The following is a 24,969-nucleotide window of genomic DNA, read 5'->3' on the forward strand; positions in this document are numbered from 1 at the left end:
TGGAACATGATGTTGCCACCTCTTCCGGTTCAACAGTGGCGACACCTGGTTCCGGCGTTTTGGCCAATCAGATGACTCGAGGTCACGTGAGATAGCGACACTTCCATAATGACGCAAACTCGGAATACGGACCCAGGAATCTTGTGGAAGTAATAGCAAAAATATCTACTTATTTTTTTTTACTAGTATACTGTTCACAGTTCTTTGGATTAAAAATTTTCGCAGCGAGAAACGTATATGATATCAGTCTTTGACTTATAATACTACTCACAAGGAAAAGAGTTGCCTGAGTGCTGTCATGAAGCATTATAAAGGGATAGTTCCTTACAGGAGGAGTAATGTCAGTGGTTGATTAATGCAAGGAACTTTTGCAGTACGGTTGCATGGGCTGGCTATGAGCCCGGCGTTTCTGTCGTACATTGTTTTCTTAACCACCATGGCCTACGATGCACAATCTCTACACTGAAATGGATGAAAATGGACAATGATCGAAGCATCTCTGCACAACAACTACACCAGTGCATGTTTGGCACATTATAGCCACAGTAGCTTATGCGCCATATAACTAAATAGCATGCAGGCCATAACTTGGCCCCTTCCTCTACTCTTCACAAGCCGGGCATGTGAAGGGCATGCGTGTGTATTGTTCTTAAACGATAGCATCGCTACCACTCAGGCTTAGAGCCAGTTGTTGACTATGTTGTGACTGCACAGACTGATGTGCAACATGGTGCTGCACTTCGTTTCCTGACCTGCAGGTGCACAGCGGGTGCCGGCACATTGTCTCGCATGGCTGTTTGTTGCAAGCTGGCAGTTAGTTGTTTGTATAGAAAAAGGGCAAGTTAACTTATGTGACAAGAGCACTATAGTGCTGTTCAGAAATGTCGCAACGTTTCACTGCCAGTGTAGATGAACCAGAAATTCATAATCTCTGTGCTTTTGGGAGGCTCATATAGTTTGAATAGTTAAAGTGCAGTATCAATCGCATCGTATAGTAAATGCTACTCAAAAGCTATTTAAAATTTTTGAAATTTGCTCACTGCCAAAAAAAAGAGTATAAACTATGACAATTTTTTCTTTTTTTGCTTCTCTTTAAAATAGTCATAATGTCCTTTGTGTACAAGCTTGCTAGCTGCAAGGAGAAGCCGGCTTTTAAGGAGAAAGTCTTTCTTGGCTATTGCACGCCACCATGTACACAGTGTGATTAGAAATTGTAATGAAAAACGTCCTTAGCAAAAAACAAATCTGTCATTTTTACCAGGAATCTAACCTCTATCCCTCTGATCCCCAGCTGCCCCATGCCAGGCTCGTGAGAAATAGGTTGTAATTCTCCTTCTCTGGTGAGCCTGTCATCTCCATGGCAACTGCCTCGGCAGAGGATATGAGAGGAGTAGTGCTGGTGGCTTTTCATTTAGTCTCTCCCTGGACATGGTAATTAGCAGGTGCACAGCATGCGATAAATCAAGACATGTAAATAAATTGTCTCAAAGTGTGTCTCATGTCTCAAAAGGAAACAGTTTTGTCAAACACTACAGTAAAACTAGCCCCAAAGGCTTTCTGCTTCTTGCTCTTAAAGGTCGTAAGTGCCTCCTAGAATATTTTCAGTGACTTTGGGATGGTGTGTGTGAGACAAAAGGGCTAAATAGTTGGAAAGGAAGGAGACACTGAACAAAAGTTGTATGGTGTAGGGAAGGAAAAGACGGGCTTATGAGTTTGGTAGTGGGCGGGACAAAACATGAAGCAGTATAGGTATTGTGTTGATGATGGCTGATGTTGCATAAGAAGGCGTGTGCGTTATAAAGACAGATTCTGTGGCTCTTCTTGGGCATGCTAATGTTAATTTTTTTTATTGCTACAAAAGAGGCATTTGTTGGTGAGTAGGTTGCATCTAATACCTTTGATGCCACAGAGATTCAAACTTGTGACGTCTACACTAAAAGGATTTTGGGATCACCAATTTCAAGAGAATGTGGGGGGGGGGGACCTAGCCTAGTGCAAAAAAAGAAAATGAACTATTGATGCTTGGCATTTTATATTTGCAAAATCGGCTAGTGACGGTGACACCTCTATTTTATTTATTGGCCTATTCTAGTTCATAGAAGCTATTTTTTAGCTTCTATGAACTACCAGCTTACTATCCATTACGTACAATGTATTTACTAAGGTAATCGCTAATAGGATCAGGACAACCTTAGACTTCAATCAACCAAAGGATCAAGCAGGTTTTCGGAAAGGGCACTCTACCCTTGATCATATTCATACTATCAACCAGGTGGTAGAAAGTGCTCAGAATATAACCAGCCCCTATACATAGCATTCATTGACTACGAGAAAGCATTTGACTTGGTCGAAACCTCAGCAGTCATGCAGGCATTGCGAGATCAGGGTGCAGGTGAGCCTTATGTGGAAGTGCTGGAAAATATCTATAGTGGCTGCACCACAACCATACTTTTGCATAAAAAAAGTAACAAAATTCCTATAAAGAAAGGTGTTCGGCAAGGAGACACTATCTCCCCAGTGTTATTTACAGCTTGCTTTGAAGACGTATTCAAAGACATGAAATTGCAGCAGCTAGGCATCAGGGTTGATGGAAAATACCTCAGTAGTCGGCGATTCGCTGATGTCATTGCCTTGTTAAGTTACTCAGGGGACCAATGGCAATGAATGATCAATGATCTAGACATTAGAAGCAGAAAGGTAGGCCTAAAGATTAATAGGCAGAACACTAAGGTAATGTTCAACAGCCTGGGAAAGGAACAGGAAATCAAAATAGGTAGCAAAATGCTGGAAGTGGTAGGCAAGTATGTCTACTTAGGACAGGTAGTAACCGCAGATCCGGGAAAGGGAAATAAATAGGAGAATGAGATTAGGATGGAGCGGATTTGGAAGGTATTGGCACATTATGGCTAGCAGCTGACCGGTATCGCTCAAGAGGAAAGTATATAACAGTTGTGTCTTACCTGTAATCATTTATGGGGCTGAAATGTAGAGGCTAACGAAGAGGGTTCTACTTAAGTTGAAGACAACGCAGAGGGCTATGGAACGGGAAATGGTAGGTGTATTGTAAACAGATGGGAAGCGTGCAGAGTTGGTCAGAGAAATTACTCAAGTTACTGACATTCTAGTCGAAATCAAGAAGAAGAAATGGGCATGGGCAGGACATGTAGTGCGAAGAGAGGGTAACTGATGGTCGCTTAGGATAACAAACTGGATTCCAAGGGAAGGAAAGTGTAGCAGGGGGCGGCAGAAAGTTGGAGGAATATGGAAACGCCTTCGTCGTGCAGTGGGCATAGTCTGGCTGATGATAAGTAATCTTTGTAAGCGTGGACAGAATGTTTCTGTTAGCAAAGAGTGCTGGTGTTTTTATGGGTAGGGGCACTATTATTTATTCCTGCATGGTTTAGCAGAGGTCCACTGGCTAAGCCTGTTGTCGATGCCATTGACTTGCTGTCGTTGTGTTGTTCCCTTGCTGCCATGTGTGCAGGAACCACCATCACGCGTGTACTGGGGGTGCTGGATGCCCTAGACAGGCACAGTTTTGATCGAGTGGATGCCACCAACTCACTGGACACGCTGTACTCCAAAGTGTTTGCCAAGAGCGGCGACCAGCCGCAACCAGTGACAGTGGCGACGGGAGCAAGCCCTGCCAATGGCAGCGCAGCCTCAACGGGAGGCAGCACAGAAGGGGCGGGGCCCCAGCTAGCCACGCCTCCTCCACAGGACGAGCCCATTGTGCGGCTCCTGTGTGAGTGGGCCGTCACCACCAAGCGCAGTGGCGAGCACCGGGCACTGGTTGTGGCCCGCCTGCTTGAGAAGCGGCAGAACGAGCTCAACATCGAGGTGGGTTTCTTCGTGGCACCTCGTTTCTTTTCTGGAGATTACAGAACCAGGATGTCGCAAAGCAAGAGAGGTTTTTCTGCGAATTCTGATGCCTGCGCAGTAGCTAAGAAAAGGCTAGACCTTAATTGTACGTTATTGCTTATTTACTGCCATGCTGAAGTGTTTTAACGGTTGAACACTTTTCTGCTTTTTCATGTAACATCCATTTTGGTCGCTGCATTTTTGCGCCTGTTGGGGTATGCCTTTATGCCAGCTTGCCGCCATGTCGCATCATTGAGGAAGCGTTGACCATAACTTTAAACTTCATCATCATTGCTGAAGCACCTTCCAAAATTACTGTAACTTTGGAAACAAGTGGCTGTCTCTGGGTGCCTAGTCCAGACAATGGGTGTGGGTGATCCCAACTGTTGCAAGAGAGGGACGTTTTTATGGGTGACATGGGCGTAAGCATTGTCTTGAATAAGTCTAGACTCCTTTTGCTCGACATTATATGTATTTGTCAGATTCTGAATCGCTAGCCTGAGTTGTTTCAGTATGTCAAAGTAGCTCTTATCATTTATTGTGGTCCCAGGGCCAGGACGTTCAGTATATTCGTTTTTTGATCCATTGTAGCCTATATGTAAAGTAAGAATTTCATGTGTTTGTTTAAAAGGTTTTGGAACTGTTCGATGGGCGCAATAATTCCTTATACCTTTGTTCATTTTGGTAGGGTTAGACCATATCACTAGACGCTAGACTATCGGAATTGTGCAGGCAAAAGACCGTATATATACCACTGGTGGTAGACATTGCTAAGCCTAAGTGTTTTTTGACCAGATTCTCTTTGAAAAAAATTCAGCTATCTCCTGATAGCTTCTAGTAAGAAATGTATACAGCTGTTTTGCCATGAGGTTTGTATGTACTTCAGCAGAAGATGGTATGGGCACTGACGAGAGGTGTTTGGAGCTGGTGCAGCTTGTGTTTGTTTCTGCCAATGGGATATTGCTAGAAAGAATGTAGGATGAAAGGGGCGTGCAAGTGATGTGCACTTGATTGTTTTGCTTTATCTGCATACAATTTTGTGTCAGTTATTTGGGTTCTGAAGTAAGTTGACATTGCAAATGGAAATAGATAAAATTTAGGGCTCGGTGCGACAGATCCATGTGCATGTGTGTTTTGCCTACTGCAAAAGCGATGATTTTTTTCGGTGAGGCTTTTCTAACTTAGTTTCACTTACAGCAAGTATCCTGAAAAAATATAACATGCATTTATCTGCCATTCCTAGCAGCTTCAAATGAGTTTACTTTAATGTTCTTACATAAAAATTACCCACATCTGTTATGTTTTTTATTTTTGTAGCCAGAAGAAAAGGGGAAAAAAAAAAAGGATGTCAGTAAGCAGTTCAAGTGTTATTGAGATCAAAGGGTAGAAATGTGCATGTTATTTACAGCAAAGTTTTAAATTACTTTTCATAATCGTCAAAGGCAGTTTATTATAATAGGTGCTTGAGAAAACAGTAATGAAGCTGGCAGTATGCAGACCATCAAAATTTGTTGCCTTCAGTTAAGTAAGCTTTAAACTTCCAGAAATACAACGATGCTGATCTTGTGGATGAGAAAGACTCTCAGGACTCTGGAATGGCTCCAACGGGGTTGCCCATATTCCAGAACTTGCTGGTTAATTTTCTCGACATGGAAGCACCTGTCCTGGGTGAGTGGTTTACATTTTGATTATAGAGTTGTGTGAATGTTGACCTTTTTTTAATGTAAATCAAATATGAATGCGAAGAAAAAAATGGCTTTAAGTTGAATTGAATCAAAAGATGGAATATCAGCTTGAAAAATATATAGAAAAAACAAAACAAAACAAAACACATTGTTGCCCTTATCTTTTTCAAAATACGTTATAGGCTTTTCAGCTGAAATAAGCAATACTCAACTGACTAAGCACTATATATAAGAAGTATGATGCACACAAAAATGTATACCACTTGATTAAACAGCATAACAGTCTGCGGCTTATAATGTCATCATTCAGAATGAGTACCAAAATGTGATCTATAAATTGACACATGACTGGCAACTAAAAATAATATGATGGGAAGTAAAGCATCATTAAAGCAGATCGAAAGAGACCGTAAGAAGTGCCCAAATTATCCGATAGTCTGTTTATATGAAATGCTCCACGCCCCTGAGAAAACGAAAACACTCTTGAAAATGCTGTGAAGCTTTATGAGCAGGCTTATTTAATAATACATATACAGTAAAACCTCGTTACAAGAAACACTCAAGGGACCCAAAAAAGATGTCTCTTGTAAGCAAGGTCTCTTGTAACCAAACATTGTAAAAGCATTCTGTTGATCAGTTTACTGCACATTAGCATATAAATGTGTTCACACGTATTAACAGGAAATTGTGGAAACTGTTCAGGAAAGCTTAAAGTAGTTATTCATACTAGTATGCATTTTTGTGAGTGCAGAGTGTATTCGTTCTCAAATTCCGGAGGTAAAGCGCTTCACTTTGCAAGCCTTCCTGTTTCTCTAATACATTTGAAGCACTCTTACATGCTCGTCATTTAGATGCTGACACTTTTCCTCTGAAATGTCCTCGTGGTCATCCTGTATGGCACATGTGCCATTTACTTACGCAAGAATTGCACAGTCTGTAAGCTCTTCGGGAGCACACAAGATCCACATCTGCAGATACGAATTCCTCAAGTGATCTGCTACCTCAGCAGTCTCTTGGATGCTCACCCAAGCTTCATCTTCAAGGAAGGTTTCCACAGTATCCATATATGGGCCCTCTTACATCGTCACATTTAAAGCCTGCTTGTTTGGAACAGTTTTTCACAACTTCGCTTCTCAGGCAATTCCAGACACCTGAAATCACCTGAACAGCAAACTTAACATCAATTACTATATTGTACAGTCTTGCTGCCTGTCGAGCCAATAGGCATTCTACCAACCTTGTTTTGTATACAGCAACTTGACAGAATGCATAATGCCTTTGTCTATTGGTTCAAGGTGGGGTGTGGAGATTAGAGGGAAAAAATAACTTTGATGCTGCAAGAGGCATTGTCCACAAAGAGAAAGACATCAGGATTCTGAGCTTTCATCTTGTGATCAAATTTTAACAGCAAGGAGTTAAAAATGCTGGACATCATTCATGCATTTTGATTTGATTTGCTTTGTAGGTGACAGTAATGCATTGCCAGTGGCTGAAACAATGGGGTCATTTTCATTTTCCAATCATGGGGAAGCGCTCCTTCTCAGTTCCTGAGATATTGCAACAAAAAGGATGCTGATATAGAACAGAATTTAGTTAAGGGAATCTGAAGTGCATCATTTACGAGTTGGTATGTGTCAGCTCAATTGCATGAGCACACCTGGGTTGTGTCTCTTATATATAGTGAAGAATTTACTCTAGGGACCTGAAAAAGGTGCCCTTAGTAACCGAGTGTCTCTTGTAACCATGTCTCTTGTATGCAATGTTGTTAACATGGCAGACATAGGAAAACCAACCAAACCATTTTCAAATGTTTCTTATAACCGAGTGCCTCTTGTAATGAGATTTAACTGTAATAATAATTGGTTCACAGGAAAGGAAAGGCGCAGTATCTGGCACACTTGTTTCTGTGGACACCTGAACTGCACTTAAGGGAAGTGGGAGTTAAAGTGGAAAGAGAGAGGGAGGAGCCGTAGTGGAGGGCTACAGAGTAATTTCTATCACCTGGAGATCTTTAACGTGTGCTGGCATCACACAGCACACGGACGCCTCTTCATTTCGCCTCCATCGAAACAGCCACCGTGGTCGGGTTCAAACCTGGGTACTCCGGCACAGTAGTCGGGCGTCTTACAATTGCACTGCACCACCCCGCCGGGGTCAGGCTTATTTGCATGAACAGAGAAAAGCATGTCACAAATGCGTGCTTGCTGGAAGGGTAGCACCTAAGTGAGGGGCACACAAAAGGAATGTTACCAACCAGTGGGCATTGAAAAGGGGCGTGCATCTGGGTGTCTACAATTGGCAGCAGCTCGGGCCGGCAGCCGCTGTAGGCTGATGAAGCTTGGAAACTGAGACAGTGTGGCCAAGCTGTTTTTTAGCTAGTGAAAGGGGGCCCCCCTGACTGTGGTCACTCCTGTTGTTACATGCACTGTTCACTAGGCGGAAGCCTCATGCAAAATTTCACAAGTGGGCTTTCCCGCATATCACACTTGTTCAAAGCGAGATTTGTCAGGGGGAAAGAGCTAGTGCTGTGGATGTAGTTGTATAATTCATCTGTCACATGTACAATCTTGATTTTCGATGGTCGTGCAGGTGCTTTGCTGCCACGTGACAAATTTCAACAATCATTGAATAGTGAGCATGTGATCTGACAGGTGGCAATAGGGGTGACAGTGGTGAGTAAAAATATGAAATGAAGCAGAATGAAGCGAGGAAAATACGGGACTGAGTGCTGGTTTTATTTGCAGGTTTGTTTAGAAAAGGGTATTCAAATGTTTCACACTTCAATAGAATCCACGGCTAGCGATGATGGGCAACGATGTTCACTTAGTTGTAGAAGTATTCACTTTCTGCCAGTGAAGCTGCCATAGCTTGGTGGCTATCTTTGTTTTGCTCATAGCTGTACCTCTTATTGGGCTCCCCTTAGTTTTGATTGTCACAAAGCGCGCTTGTGGTGAGCATCATCAAAATGCTGTGGTGTGTCAGAACACCATCGATTTGCTTACTTTTGACCAGTGGACAACCTACAATGCTGCTGTTTTGATTACCGAGTGAAAATTAGTGAATGAACTGGTTAAGGTTTTTTAAATTTTTGTCTGAAAAAACAAAATCAATTTTTGTTTATTTTAAGTTTAGTTTTTGTTTCTTGCTTTTTCAATGTATGGTCTGTGTGAGGTTGTTCTCAGTGAGCACTGAGGTTCCAGTGACCATTCGTGAATGTGCATTAAAACTGCCCCTGTGACAGGGATATAACATTTTGGAAGATTTAACTTTGTCCCTACCGTGGGCAAAATGGCCGGTTTCTGTAGATTTTAGTATATTTTTTTTCTGTAAAAACTATCATATCTAAACTTTTATACAATACACGAAATGAAAGCTAAATAGATTTGCTTTTTAGGCATATAACTTTGAATATGAAGTTTCTGGTTGTAATGCACAATATAATTTCCCAAAACCAGATTTTAGAAAAAGAATTGAACAAAATTTGACTAAATGCACTTGAAAATGAATCAGCAAAAATTTAAAAAATAATTCGAGATATGCAAAATGCAGAGAATTATATTGGCCACTTCTTGTGAAAAAATAAAAGTTCAGTATTGAATAGTGTTCTTGATGCATAATGAGCAATCATCGAGGTGCGCTGCAGAGTGCCATGCCGAAACGGATGCTCGGTTCCTTACTTGGGCAGAATGCCACTCCCTGTTTTGCGGGAGGCAAGATATCGTGCCCAAATGATGTTGACACCCTGGAGTGAGATATGTGACACCAGCAACACAAACAAAACATTGAGAGTATAGTGAACTAACTAATCAAGAGCGGTCCCAGATGCATGCAAGACAGGCCAACAAAGTGCGGCCGCCGTTGTTCCGGGCTGGTTTTCATCGGAGTCAGAACTGAATTCTGACGATAAGGCAGCATCTTCACAGTCACTGCTGCTTGGGTCATAGATAAAATTGGTCGTAGACAGTGCAGAATCGTCCGACTAGCGACGTTTCGAAGCGCGCGTCGTCTATGCGGATCCTGCCATTATCGCATGCGACTCCAACGCTGCCATGCGCTCAGAGCGTATTCAAAAATATCCGACTCGTGGGAAAAAATGTAAACAGCAACAAAATCGAAGCTTCAGTTACCCGACTACATGCTAGATGGTGCAGCATATTCGTGAGACACAGAAAGGTTCAAAATTCGCGTGCAAAGTCATCGTTAGCAGGCCGGAGCGCGGCTGCCGGTGTTCCGGGCTGATTTCCGTCGTCATCGAGGTCGGAACTGAATTGTGACGATAATTGGCAACATCTTCAGAGTCTCTTCTGCTTTGGTCATCAATAAAATCGGTCGTAGATAGTACGTAGTCATCAGATTTGCGATGTTTCGAAGCGCGTCGTCAAAGCGGATGCTGCCATTCTCGTATGCAACTCAGACGCTGTTGCATGTTCGGAGCGTGCTCAAAAATAGTCGCTTCGCGCGAAAAATGTAAACAGCATCAAAATTGAAACTTCAGTTATATGACTACACACTAGATGGTATAGCGTGTCCGTGAGCGAAGCGGAAGGGTTAAAAATCGGTGCGCGAAATCATCGTTAGCGGGCTAACAATGCTCTATGGGTGCGGTAGGGAGAGAGTTAAAAAGAACAGCAACAAATGTATGTTTTTTTTTTACTTATTGTTCGAAGCGGATGGGACTCAACTTTCGAATAATTTCCTCAGATACTGTCATTCTGCCACAGTCAGATTTATAAAAGTTGGCATGTTATTCAATGTTGCTGAATATTGAGAATTTTCGAATCATCAGAAAATTCTTTAATAATTGCTTGTATGCCAATATCAACCAGACGTCAGACATAATCTATTCCTATTAGAAATTTTAAATATTTGCATGCCCCTATTTTTGATACTTTATTCTTGGGCATCTTTTGCATTCTTCACTCACTTTTGTTTGCCACTTGAAAGCTTGTAATGCAGTACTTCAATGTTCTAATGTATGTTGCATGCACAATACCTCATCCATGCTATATATTTGCCACATCTGTGCCATGTCTGTGACAGCTAGATAGGTACACTATTTACAGCTTCTTGAAGGACTTCCTATGAGGCCGGACATTTCATTAGGTTCGGCCTAAGTCTCTGCATTCAGCACCTTTAGGCTTTGTGTTAGTCCAGCTTGCAAACATGAGCAACTGAATAAAGGCACAGAATTTATTCCTCAGATTGCACTATTAGGCGAAGTGTTGCATGCTGTGTTGTTAAATAATGTTTGTGGCGGGCTTTTTTGAAGCGCACCAACTTTGTCAGTGATGAGCAGCCTTGCGGGCCACTCATCAAATTTTCTCTTTCCTTTGTGTCCGTGTGTAGATGACAAACCCACACCCGAGAACCGGACGGCCTTTGCCAACCTGGTGTTGCTGTTTGCGGAGCTGATCCACTGTGACGTGTTCTCGCACGATGCCTACATGTGCACGCTCATCTCACGTGGATACTTTGCCAGCCATCCACCAGGGGGTGTGGGGCTCCCGGGTGTCATGGCAGCTGCGGTAGTAGCAGGTAGTGGGGCCCCTCGGGCACCCTCACCGGAGCCGTCGCTGACAGGTTTTCTCGACCCCAACCTGGGCCCCTCACCCAACCATGCCAGTGGCAACAACAGTGCTAACACCGGAAGCATGTCGATGGGCCTCGGGCTGGGGGACCTGGGCATCGGAGGTCTCGGAGAGCCTGCTCGTCAGGCGGACTCACTGCACATGTTTGAGCCAGGTGCTGTGAAGCATGAGGTAGGCATTTCAAAGTTCTCATCGTTTGTGTATGTTTAAGTCAAGGTAGTGGTATGTCGCCTTTTGTAGCGATAGCTACACTACGCCAGCCACTTCGTCTCTTCGCCGTGATCACACTGTTGTCGTGGTTGCACCTTGGCCATAGTTGCACTGACCTTGAACCGTTGCCTAGCAACCGCCATAGCTGGCGACGCCGCTGGGCTGGGACCTCCACCCCTTGGGTCCCCAGCTGAGTGCTTTACCAACTGCGCCCACCCGGGATCGTGAGTAGCGCATCTTAATTCTCCTCTAGCAAGAGGATGACAGTAGCACAGCTGGCGGTGCCGTAGTACTAACTAATGACTAACTAGTCGCTGTCTAGTACTAATTAGTCATTTGCCATGACTAAATAGTCATAAGTAATGACAATGACTGCCTATGACGTCATCACATGGTGACGTCACATCCGGGCAAGTCTAATAACCATAAGTGACATCATTATGACGTCACATCTGTTCATTACGTCATGACTGGTGATGACGCCACCAGGTGAAGTTCACCCTGCCGGGCGTTCGATCCAGGCCTCAGTGCGGTGCGATTCATTTGACGCTTCCTCAAACGCCGCACCACACAGCATATAGAAGCAGACTCAGTGCAGCAGGCATCAGAGATGTTTCAAATTGACTTACAAGAAAGAAAAGGTGCAGTATCTGTCACAATTCCCTGCAGATACTTTAACCGAGTCATAAGGAAAAGGAGGAAGGTGGGAGTGAAAATAGAAAGAGGTGCCATAGTGGAAGGCTTAGGACCAGCGTGCAACAGAAGCTTTAGCCTCATCGCACTTTAGTGGTCAAACATGCCCCCTATGACACCCTACCGATGACCCAACATTTCTACAAGCCGCCGAAGAACAATTTCAGCTGGAGTTGAGCTAACTACAACCGAATACCACTATGCAATGGGGAAGCAGTCTAGGCTTAATGCTTCAGCGAAACTCTGCCAATAACCATGCTATCGACAGAGTGGAAACAGTCTCACTACTTTACTGACGACCGGAGCGTCTTCATTGGTATAAACAATAAAGTTCAAGTTGTTACTTAAACCGTGTGTCTAAACCTAAGCATAGCCAGAGGTATCTAGCTCTCGCTACTCTACCAGGTTTAATCAGAGCTAAACCACAGCCAACTTATTTGAATGCTATATACTGTTGAGCCTGCTTATAATGGCCACAGCAATGATGAATGCACACTTACTGCAAACGAGGGTGGGGCTAATGTCAATACTATATGTATTATGGAACTGCTTCTCAGATAAAATGATCAATCATGGTTGCACCACTCAGTGATAACGAATGAGTATTCCCGGAGACTAGAAAAGATGTGCACTTCCCACAATACTTCCTTAAAACAGGCTACAAGGTCAATTTATGCATTCCGATACCCTCCACGATTGGGTATTATGTCTAACAAGAAAGATAAAAATTATAAGTGTGAGAAAGGGACAGAAATTGAAAGAGCAATCAACTAGTACCATTGCTGATCTGAGGTATGAATGCTTGTCATAAGGTATTCCTTGCTGGTCCATCAAGTCCAAAGTGTGTGTCACAGGCGAAGAAGGAACTCTGTCTTTGCACATAGTTTAGTGTACAGACCACAGACATCTGTACATCCTGCGCACACATACACTGTGGTAGTGTCACTGCTGCATACTTGTTCGAGAGTCAAAGAGATGGATGGAGACATACTGCCAGAATCCGTAAATGCCCCAGTTGCTATCACTATTACTGCGTTTCTAAAGAGGCTGTTCTCCAGAAAGTGTCTCGGCCTGGATCATATGAGCACTCGAGCTTAGAAAGCGACTCGATATAGTATGTGCTTTATAAAGATAGACGACAAAAGCAATTTGTTTTTTATAAAATCTGCTTTCATCAAAATTTGCATTTTTAAGGGTGGAATACTGCGAATTTACTTATACAAATGCATGTAACTCTCGTGTTCGTTATTAGTGGCCTCAGCTGTAGTGCATGCAAATTTATTGTTATCGCTTGGTTGCGTAAGATGTGTCACTTGTTATGGGGAGTTGATGATTAATTAGGTGTGTGGTTGCCTTTTGGTAAGCTTCCTTGAGGAAATTCTGTCTCAATAAAGCCCAAGCTGAAGTTTGCTCTGAATATGGACATGGGCAGATCTGTGGAGTGTTCTTTTGTTTGTTTATTTATTTGAACATACTGCTGGCCTCACATTTGAGGCCGTCGCAGGAGTGGGACATCACATACACTAGAATAACACAGGTCAAGTAAGTGCCAACACAAAGGCGATCGTAGTCCAACAAGGCATATGCATTATACAAAAGGTAAAACAAAAGGTAAAGCAAAGGTAAAACAAAAAGTAGCATATTTGGGGACTTCGGCACGGTAAACGAGCAACATGGTTAAAAAAAATATAATAAGCGAGAGTCAGATAAGAAAGTCGGGATGTCATCGTTATAAAGGTATAAAGGTATGATTGAATATTGATTGACTGAAAAGTAATGCGTTCCTTTGTCTGCATTGTAATTATCTGTTTTTAAAAATGCATTAAGTAGCATGTCTCTAGATCTATTCTTTAGGCAGGTTCTTAAACCACTGAAGTTTCTCTTAAATATTTACCATGCTGTAAGCCCAGCTCAAGCTATTACATGGTGGGTGAAGAATAAAAAAGTAACACTGGGAAAGAAAATACAATTTCGAATTCTTTTCGAAAGCCTCTGCAGAATTAGCGTATTTCATTCAATGATTCTTTTTTTTGGGGGGGGGGAGTGAGTATTTAAATGCATCAGCTCTATTTGCTTATAGCGTAATAGCAACGGGATGATTAGTATGGAAGACAGACTTCATGGGTGACATATGTAACTAGTGGAGTCGAAATTAAACTTATTTTCACGAAGCAGATAAAGAAACTTGGGGTGGCGAGCTGTTTTTCTGCAGGTGGATAGCTATGGAAGCTGATCTTCGATGTGCAGAGTTTTCATTTACCATGTTTTAAGCAAAAGAAATATATCTCAATGTTAACAAACTTCTCAATTTTACCAATCTGATACTGGTGATATGGGTCTCGTACAATACTTGACACTGCCATAGAGCTGAACCATATAGGCGGTCTATGTGTTAAATCTAACTTGATGTGTCAGTAATTGTGATGCCTGAATATTTCAATTTATTAATACTTATGCATACTAAAATTGTTAACTTAGTAAGTAGAAACAAGGTGTGATCTCTTATTTGTTATGTTCATAGTAACATATATATTAACTTTTATGCTCCATTTAGTACATTAATGAAACACATTTTTTTTTTAATGCAGATTTAACGGCCTTTAATCATTAACATTTCTTGCAGGACTAAACAATGTAGGTGATCCTTGCAGGCCATATCACATGTTTTTGCAATAGTTTTGGATTTGTACAGGAAGGTTCCCAACAAGAATTGTGCTCTTATGAGGATGTTTATGCCTGGTAGGTCAGTTGGAGTGTTCAAATGGACATGGACGACGCTGGCTTGGATGCCGACCTGGACAACATCTTGCAGCGCATCAAGGAAGGCCAGCAAAACATGAGTGACCAACCGGGTAAGTTGCACACACTATTGCTTGATGTTGAAAATCTGCTGATGCACCTTGAGGTAGCACCAAAGCAATCTTCAAGAATGTGAGTGAACACAAATAATTTTAAGGACAGGTTGAAAACAGTATGTGCAATTCGTTGGAAGTTTGTAATTGCATGCATAGCACAGTGGCAACTAGCGGAGACTCCACCTTTAAGTGTAGGACACTATAGCGTAGCTCACATATAAAGCCCCACTTTAATTAAGCCGTATAAACACGCCTGCTTGGCCTAGTGGTAATGTGAATGCAAGGGTCCTGGCAGGCCGATTCTGACATATCCTCCCACATGAAAGGGGAGACCTGAGTTGACAGCTCCTGCCATATGTAACGTCTGGCAACCCTACATCCAGTTAGTGCTTGGCCATGTCAGCTGTCATCTACCGCCTGCCATCGCCATGCTCTTAATTTTTCTCTCACAACACCAGTGCCCCCTGCCGGATTTTCAATGAACGAGGCCTTTCACACTATCGTTTAAAAAATAAAATGAGACGCAATTTCTAATAAGGTAACATTCTGCTTTATATTCTCTGGGATAGCTTTTACCTAGGTTTGACCTGGCTTTCCTCCTGGTTCTTGTACTGTGCTGCAGGGTTTCTCAAACTGTGCTCCACGAGCACCTAAACCCACGCATGCCTTAACCCTAATTTTAGTTTGGGACTAATCACGCTGTAATTGTTCTGGGCAGGCTTTTTCACTGCACAGACAGTCATTATTATTTGAATTGGGGCATTTTCTGAGGGACCATGCATCTGCACAGTTTTTGCATGCATGTCAGGCAGAAAGGTGTAGAAGTAAGGTGTAAGAGTTTCCTCAGCACCGTTTAAAGGTTGTTGAGGTTTTCTTGTGGCTAAAAAAAACTGAAAACACATGCTGCATCGGTCTCCTTTCCTCTGTGCAGACTCTGTGGGTTCGGACAAGGAAGAAGGTGGCTCACTGCAGGGCCCCACCACACCCCTGGCTGAGTCCTCCGGTGGGGGCATTAGTTCTCATCCTGGCCCAGGCGGGGGGGCCTCTGGTGGTGGTTCTCATCATGGGACTCGTAGCCCCAACTGGCCCCTGCGCCACCTGCAGTACACCACACATTTCCCACTGCCCCAGGAGGAAGGGGGCCTGTGGTCGCACGACTGCAATCAGCGGCACATTCTACTCTATGGAGTGGGCAAGATTCGCGACGAGGCACGTCACGCCCTAAAGAAGGTCACCAAGGAGCTGCTCAAGCTGTTTGCTAAGAAGGCCTCCATGGACATTGCTGACGGGGGAAAGGTGAGGGATAGGCATTCGAAAGCGCTGCTCATCCTCGTTTCTTGCTAGCCTCCTTATTCAGTAGGCATTCACTAAGGTGAATTAGGCTGTGACGAATTCTCGAATTGCATGAACAATGCTAAGTTCTTTGTTTGGTTTCCTGTGGGGCTCATTATAAAAAAACAGTAATTGTGTTTAGTGAGCTGCAGTTTTTGTGGCTCCTTCGCTACAGGTCTCTGGGAGCCCTGGCAATCCTAGGCAGGGGCTATCATGGGAAATATATGCGCCACTGTTAAGAAAAACAACAAATAAAATGCTTCTACACAACAAGGTTCTGTCCCATAAGATGGATAATTTTCGCTCTCCTTCGTACAAAACTGCAAAGCAACTGTCTTGCAGATGCGTGCTTTTTCTTTGAGGGTAAGCTTTCTTGTGTGTGTGGAATGGATGAGCTGCTCTCGCATGCGGACTCGGAACACAGAGATTGTGTGCTCCTAGGTGCAACGCATTGCTTCTGGCAGACAAAGGCATACAGTAGTCATTGAGTGCACATGTGCCATGACCTGGAACTTCATTTCAGGCCCGAATTTTCAGCTGACATGGCCTCGGAGCATGCACTATCATGGCTTGGAGATGGCACAGTATATCGGCCCAGTATATCGGCACTGCGCAGGCATTTGCGTGTAGCAAGCAGAAAGGCGCATGAGTCGGTCACAGATGCAGTATGGAGGGAACGAGAGATGCATGGCTGCCCAGCTGGGTACAGATGATATAGGCTTCAGAGGCTTGATCCTATACTTGCCAGCTGCTGTGACTTGAGAAGAGCGGAGAGCACCAGGCGCTCGTGTCTAATCTTCTGTTGCTGTAGCCATGTAAAGAAAATTTGCTGCTGTAAGGAACTGACTGAAAATGTTCATGGTTTAAACAGATTCACAGATTTAGCTGTGTCATATAAGACTGGAGGTGTGCAGGGGGCTGTCAAGAACCAATTGAAAAGGTTAGGTGCAGGTGCAACACATGAAATTAAATAACAATTATAACAATGAGGTGCAGATTGAATATCTAAGCAATTTTGAATGTTTTCAAATCATTCCGACCCTCATTACAGTCGAGCCTGCTTATAACGAACCTGAGTGTCACGCAGAATTTGTTCATTGTATCCGGAAGTTCGTGATATGTGGGCCGCTCACAAAAAACTCGACATCAGTGAAAAAAAATATCTATTAGGAAAAAAAAGTCAGTGATCGTTGTCTGCCTCTTAAGCGCGCATTTGATGCCGGTTTCAAGCTTGTTCAGTTGTGATGTGTTCGTCCCGCAAGGCCTTAAAATATACAAAATTTTTAAGTGCCTCAATATGGTTCCCTGCTGTGCTCGCGCTTACGGGTGCTGGCTCCGAAGGCTCGCTGTCGTCATCGTCCGATGCTTCGGCGTCGGTTGATGCTCGCACTTTTCAGATGACCCTCTCATTGCAAAAAGACTCTGCGACTTCAACAGCGTCGTCCGCATCAACAAAATCTTGCCAATCGATATCGCGACCAGCCAGATCAGCGTCAGCGACACGTCGCCACAAATTGTCATCAGGCTGGCTTTGTTGAGTGTCTTCAGTGCCCGTTTCAGTTGCTTCGGCGAAGCCGGCCTTGCGAAAACAATTCCGGATGGAATCAGGCGTCACTTCCATCCATGCTGCTTTGATCATTTCCACCGCCGAGTACAGCGAGATCTAGAGAGGTACATTGGCAGCGGGACGATCAACTGCAATCTATCCGCTGGACAACACGGCAGCGATAGGCTGCTTTAAACGACCGTATTATGCCCATGTGCAGCTATTGTGCTTTTGATGTCGCATTTGGAGGCAGAAAAAGCAGCTTAACTACCGTTAATAGAGCCTGCACATGGTGGGCAGTACAGTTGTCAAGAATGAGAAGAATTTGCGCCCTTTCTTTGCCATGCTGCTGTCAAAATCGATGAGTCATTCCGTGAACAACTCACGTGCCATCCATGATTTTGAGTTGTGTCTGTACCGCACAAGTACGTAAGTGCGGAAGCAACCTGGGCTCTTTGACTTGCTGATGACAAATGGCAAGCAATTCTTCCGTCCATGTTCATGCACAGCAGTACAGTTATCCACCTTTTGCTGTGCTTACCGCCAGCACACTTGTCGCCCTTCATAGCGTGCGTTTTGCCTGGCAGCATTTGGTAGAATAGAGCCGTTTCATCGGCGTTGTATGCGTCTCTTTCAGCATACCTTGATACATGGGCTAAGTTTGTTGGCAGCCACGTACCGACGTCTTTGTCATTTACTTCTGATGATTCGCCGTTGATGCACTTCAAAATTATCCCGTGGCGGAGCTTGAAGCGATGGAGCCAGCCATTTCCAGGGAAAAAATCTGGGAAGTTCAAGAGGAATGCAAGGTCTTTTGCTTTGAACAACATCAGCGGTCCGCTGATAGGCAGATTGCATGCCTGAGCGTCAAGGAACCACTTAAGGAGTGAGTCTTCAATGTCTGCTTGTGTGGCCTTCCGTAAGCACTTCATCGTCACAGAGTCCATGGCGGCACTCTTCAAGATTTTATCTTTCTCTTACAGTATTGTGGATATTGCAGACTTTGACAAACCGTACTTTTTAACCAGTCCGGGATTTTTCGCTCCTTGAGAAAGATCTTTCAATATCAAAAGTGTTGTGGTCCAAAGCTTTATGCTTCTCTGTCAAAGTATACGCTGGCGAATCCGCCATTTTGAATACAGGCTTCACACCACTAGGAAACAAACAACGCACCAGCACAACTGCAAGCAACAAGAAAAACGAGTAAACGACTACGCACTGTGCCACTGTCAGTCATGTGAGACGCGGGAATAGAGGAAAGGGGTGAGGGGGAAGGGAAGGTGGGTTCGACAGCACATGATTGCATGCTACGCTGTCGATTGGTATCAAACTTGACCGTTGCTCTGACGTTGATGGTGACGAATGGGGTCCTATGGCGAATGAGAAGTTACTTTTGGCCCTTTCCTTCAACCTGCATGTTCACGTGGCTCGCATGTGCTGGGCTCGGCTCTTTTTTTTTTTTTTTTCGTTTTGCCGCTTTCTTTGCTGTGTACCCACTCCTCCGTGCCTCTTTCTTAGATGCCGCAAAAGATAACCCGGGAAGTTGCTTGCCGCGTTTGAACCGCTCCTTGTTTCTTTGGTGAGATGCCGCGAGAGATAAACCGGGAAGCCGCTTGCTGCGTCTGCGTCGCCCCTCATGCCTCGGGCGAGATGCAGTGGGGGAATCAGGAATGCCGATTGTCATGGCTTGCAGAGCACAGGATGAAGTGTCATGTGACTGCACTGTGAGCGACTGGAATCTAGTGTGTCGCGCGGAAGCGTTGCTCTTTGGTTAAAAAGGCGAGTGAGCACATAGTTCAAGTTAGTGTTGTTCTGTACTGCCCAACATGCAGAATAAACATGTTTCTTAGTCGCTCTGCATCCGCTTCGCTCACCACGGCTACAGCACCGATTGTCACGGCTTACAGAGCACAGGATCGACGGATCTCGGCATGTGGAAAGTGGTCCGCGGCACCAAGGCATTCGCTGTAGCCGATCGGCTAGTCTCACAGGTGTTCGTTGTAGCCGAGACAGAGTGCCATAGCCCTAATGTATTTTTTGACGGTCCCACCGGACTTGTTCGTGATAAGCGAGCGTTCGTCTTAGGAGCCGTTATAAGCGGGCTCGACTGTACACATAATTTAAACGGAAAATAATGGTTTTCCACAAAGCGTGGCTATGAAAAGCAAAAAGGATAGTTCCAGCAATATTTAACACCCATAATCAGCATAATTGACTATAGACATTTCATTATGCTTTCTTTAAGGCTGTAAATAAGAGATATGGAGTTGTGCAATAGTTACAATGTTAAACTTTATTTTTCAACTACTACCTTGTTTACAGTTCTCTGTGTAATGATTGTACTAAAGGAAAAACAAAAAAGATTCTTGTGTGACTAAGAAATGACTGAATGCTGTCGTGAAGTATTATAAGGCAGCCAGATACTTTCTTTTTGGAGGAGTGTCATCAACAGTGAATCATCGGAGGGGCATGCTGCAAGGCATTGCGGGCAACACGCGACAAGACTCCTCATGAAATGGACGCACGTGCAGCAATCTCATCTGCGACGTGACAGAAACCATCCCTTCCATGCTCTCTTGCAACGCCTCACAGCACCATTTATTGAATGCAGCACAGCAACCAAAATGACTCATTGCCCACTTAACTTTTTCATATAAGTTTTTCCAGACTGCAACTCTCGTGTTTGGCCCTACAACTACTGTGAAACTGAAGCAAGAAAATGAAGCCATTGTACTTAGGTGTCCCATCACTTAAGCTGCGCTGTATGCGGTGTGGTTTGCAGACTGGCTTCCAGTTAGAAGTTTCTCTCGTATGCTTTTTTTCTTGTCCTTTAAGACCTGTGGTAAGCAGTTTCTGGATTCTAACTGCCAAAAATTAAGAGCAGTCACCACGAAGCGACTGCAGTTGCACATGCATCTGCCTGTGCTGCCTCCTTGCACCACCATGCCTCCTTTCTTAGTGGTCTGAAATACGGGGATTGCCGCCAGTTGGGTTCAGAGCTAGCCGTCGACTAGATTGTAGCACAACGCAGTGCCATTGCAAGCCTACGATGGCTGCACTGCAGCCATCTGAATGGTTGTCAGCACATTGATTTTATGCAGTGCCAAGCATTACTCTGTACTGATTTTTGCCGTGTGTGCTGGCATCTGGTGAGAAGAGAGCAAGGTAACTAACACGACATGCAGTGTAGTGATGCTTAGAATCATTGCAGTATTCCTCCCCCCCCCCTCCCCCAAGCTTAGATGAGCAGTGAATTCACAGCTTCCAATTGTTTAGGAAGTTAGGATAGTATGAATACTGAAAGTATGGAATGAAGTGGAATGATAACTTTTCACAGACTATTTGATGTTTCAAGTTTTCACACAATCCTACATAAGGCAAAAAAAAGAAAATGGCAACCCAGATTAATTTGCTTCACACCAGTTGCCAGATTGTCTTGGGTTGGGGCTGCATACCTGTGAAGTTTTCTTTTAGTCTTATAATAAAGGCCTGGTATTTAGGGCTTATGTGTTATTTTTTTCTTGAATCTCGATGGGGGAGGCAAACCTGGATTTAAGCTCTACAGATGTTGTCACAGTGGCTGCCAATCATAATGCAGTCACTTTTTGTACTGGTCACATCAAACCTTGCCTCATTTCGAACAGCTTCTATCCGGAATACTTATGCTAGACAAATGTAATTTTATGACGAATTTCTTGGCCAAATTGGTGGAGGTGTATTTGCAGCTACCTGGAGCAGTTGGGGATGTGTGTTAAGGTATACGATAACTATTCAGAAAGACCAGGCCATAAGGAAAGATATATTTGTGGAACCATCACGGAGATGATGTTATAACAAAAGCTTGCTAAGTAACCGGTGTGTGCTCTTCCTGTAATGGTAGGTCCAGGGCATTGCGTGTGTATAGCTAGCAAGAGTGCATAAGCACGGACAAAGAGAGAACATGAGGGTACAACAAGCGCTTGTTGTGTTCTTATATTCATTCTCTGTTCATGCTTATGCGCTCATGTTAGCTATGTCAATTCACCCTGGTATCTGCGTTAAACATTGCACCTGCTTTGCCTGTGTGTTCAGGTGAAGCGGCATGCTCGAGAGGGCTTCAACTTCGAGGCGGTCACAGCCAGGTTCCAGTCCCTGTCCTACTTTGACCAGCATGTGGTTGCCCAGACCTGTGTTGCGTCAGTGCTCGAGATGCTGGGCGGCTTTGCTACGGGCTCCTCCAACCACCTGCCTCTGGTGGACTACATTGCCTTCCTCTTCGACCTCATGGAGCTTTCCTTCAACATCCATGGCCTGATCGAGTTTGGCCTCCAGGTCGGAGCATGCTTTGCAGTTTCATTCAGGCTGATTTGATTGGTCTGCTCTCTAGTTGCATTTCATACATAACTGGTTTGTTCTCTCATTTTTTCCCATGGTTATTCACGTGGACTGTTTGATAAGTAGGGTAAAAATATTATAAAATTAGTTTTCTCCCAACCCAAAAGATGGCCTTCCTATGGTCAGCCTTGTTTTCGCTGGCACTGACCTGCAGAAACGAGGTAACGAGTAAGCTTCTGTCAGCCATTCAGAATGAGCTGCCTCTCAATCCATGCCAAAACTGGAAAAGATCAATTTTATGTAGCTAGGTATTTTTATTTTAAACACTGAATGGCTGCCCAAATTAGAGTAGAGCTGAATGTGACTTCTTGGAGACATTGTACCATCATTTAAGACCATTTACTACTGCATTAATGAATTCAGACATGGTTGAATTTACGATATAAACACGTGTAAGGGCCGCACTTTCCAGATTTGAGGGCCAATTTTCAGGGTGCGGCCTATGCATTCAGCATACAATTTTCAAGTAAAAACAGACCAATCAGGGAATGTGCGGCATTTATTTACTCTTCAATCGTCACTCACGGAGCCTTCCAATTCCAAGCTGGTGCTGTGCTCTGATGCATGTTCACCCGACAAGTCGTCTTCTTCAGCCCAGTCTAAACTGTTTGCACAGCTTTCCTCGAAAAGCATGCCTTTTGTAGTTGGTGTGTTCTTCAACGCATCCTTCTGGTTGCACCATCTTCAGATGCACTTATCGTACACGTTAGATTTTGTGCCCACCGCAGCTTGCCGTGTTCGAGGGCAAGCTTCAGTTTAAAGCTTGCCGTGTAGCTATCAATATGCTTGCCCATTGTGCTAGAATGGCAATGCTCGATGGCAATTCACGAAAAATAAAGCAGAGAGCACACAAAAGCTGCAACTACGGTGTGCGCCCACGCCAACCACACTACCACTACTCACATCCCTTTGACAGTCGCAAAATAAAGCTGGGATGGTGCTGATGCGGATGTTGATGTGGCCTTTCCGCTTTCCACCGGGGATCACAACTTATTGAATCATACCGTTATGCAAAAAAAAAATTAGGGAGGGGGAAGGGGGGGACGTTCTGAGGTCTAAACTATGACTGTTCTTGTTGGCGAGCCTGCTACCACACTTCCAGGCAGCGTTTTGTCGCTTTCACCATGCTCATGTTGACGGTGCACCCCAGTGCCAGCACCATCGCTAGCACCTCCATGGATGCCACCGTGCCACTGATGCCGATATAGGTTGTGGAAGCTCGCGGCAGAGAGAAAATATAATGATTATAATCCGTGACTTAGGGTGGCCATCCGTGTGGCCCTTGCACGGATTTTTTTTTTTTACAACATACAACGTGAAAAGTGCTAAAAAGACATAGCACAGAAAGTATAATAGTACAGCATAATTTTATACAAAGCAAACACAAGTACACATATTACAGCAGTCTGGCAAACATTTTATTAGATTTTGATGAAACGACTTTTTAGGGCAGCTTATTCCATTCATTTATTGTTTAAAAAAAAAAAGACTTTTTAGTAAGTCTGTTCTGCATTTTATTTCTTTTGCTTTATAAGAGTGGTCCCTTCTTGCCAATATACGATCTGGAGGCAATACCTGGCAATACGGTTAATACCTGTTTCAAAATGAAATATGTTATGGAAGCATTTCAGCCCAAATATGTATCTACGTTTTTGTAATGAAACCCATCCTAATGATTTCTGCGTGGTTGACACACTGAAATTCCAGCTGTAATTATTTAAAACATAATAGAGAGCTAGAGAATTTTGAAAGAGAATTGAAAACAGAGAATTTTGCTGGTTTTGTACCTTGTCTATTTTATCAATATCATTTTAGTTTTAGGGTCCTATACTGTACACTCATACTCTAGTATAGGCCTTACATTAGTTGAATATAGCAATTCTTTAGTTTTTAAAAAATACACTCGCATTGCTACATAGGAAACCTAAAATATGATCTGCTTTCGCAGTGATGTTTTTAAAGTGCCTCTGCCAACACAGTTCACTAGGTAAATAAACACCAAGATATTTGTCGTTAGTGACAGACAACAAATGCACTTAATTAATTCTATATACAAAATTACAAGGTCACCTTTTTTTCAGTAAAACACATATGGACACTTTTCCGGATCTTAATCGTCATGTCCCATTTATCACACTAGTCAGCGATTTTGTCAAGGTCACTCTGTAGAGCATCACGGTCAGCAGGATTAGCCACAGTTTGGTACAAAACTCAGTCATCAGTGTATAGTCTCAATGTAGACGACAAACAAAAGTGGTCCTAAAACTGACCTTTGCGGGACACCTGAGGTGACATCAACTTCTTCCGAGATTTCACCACTAACCACCACCCTTGGTTTCTTGAATGAAGGTACGCTTTTATCCATGCTGTCACTTTACTGTTAATATCATGCAATGATAATTTTTGTAATAACAAATTATTTCGGTATAACGTCAAAAGCTTTCATGAAATCGAGACAGATGCAGTCAACATGAACCCCTCTATCTAAAGAACAAGCAATATCGTGTATGAGTTCGGTTAACTGTGTGACGCATGAAAATCCACTGCTAAACCCATATTGATTATTATTGATGAGGGAAATCTTAAGGTGCACAATATTGACAAAAGTACACCGCAATAAGCTAGAGGAAGACTACACATACACTATGTTCCTTTGTTGAGCTACTCAGCACATGTTATTTGTTGATCTAAATACAGCACTGTATTTGTCTACCCCCTTTTTATTTTATCTCTTTTGCACTGGTGCTCTTACCTTTGATGCTCACTTGCCAGTATTTTGCTGCAGCACTTTAAAATTCTTCTAACAGACAAGGGCATGTGTTTAC

General features: G+C 43.5%; 1 protein-coding gene across 11 annotated transcripts in view; it reads left to right on the forward strand.

The window, feature by feature from the left end:
• The window catches only part of LOC146197827 (mediator of RNA polymerase II transcription subunit 12-like protein), a 148,252-nt gene that overhangs the window by 32,146 nt on the left and 91,137 nt on the right, over positions 1-24,969 (forward strand). For all 11 annotated transcript variants that reach the window (XM_084593060.1, XM_084593062.1, XM_084593061.1 and 8 more), the window contains exons 13-18: positions 3,485-3,840; positions 5,406-5,529; positions 10,893-11,305; positions 14,781-14,889; positions 15,824-16,188; positions 21,842-22,081. In XM_084593060.1, the coding sequence (XP_084449186.1) occupies positions 3,485-3,840; positions 5,406-5,529; positions 10,893-11,305; positions 14,781-14,889; positions 15,824-16,188; positions 21,842-22,081 (1,607 nt within the window). The remainder of the gene's footprint in view (positions 1-3,484; positions 3,841-5,405; positions 5,530-10,892; positions 11,306-14,780; positions 14,890-15,823; positions 16,189-21,841; positions 22,082-24,969) is intronic.

The sequence above is a fragment of the Amblyomma maculatum genome, chromosome 2, assembly GCF_055883805.1.
Source record: "Amblyomma maculatum isolate TAMU_Amacu chromosome 2, ASM5588380v1, whole genome shotgun sequence".
Classification (NCBI taxonomy): domain Eukaryota; kingdom Metazoa; phylum Arthropoda; class Arachnida; order Ixodida; family Ixodidae; genus Amblyomma; species Amblyomma maculatum.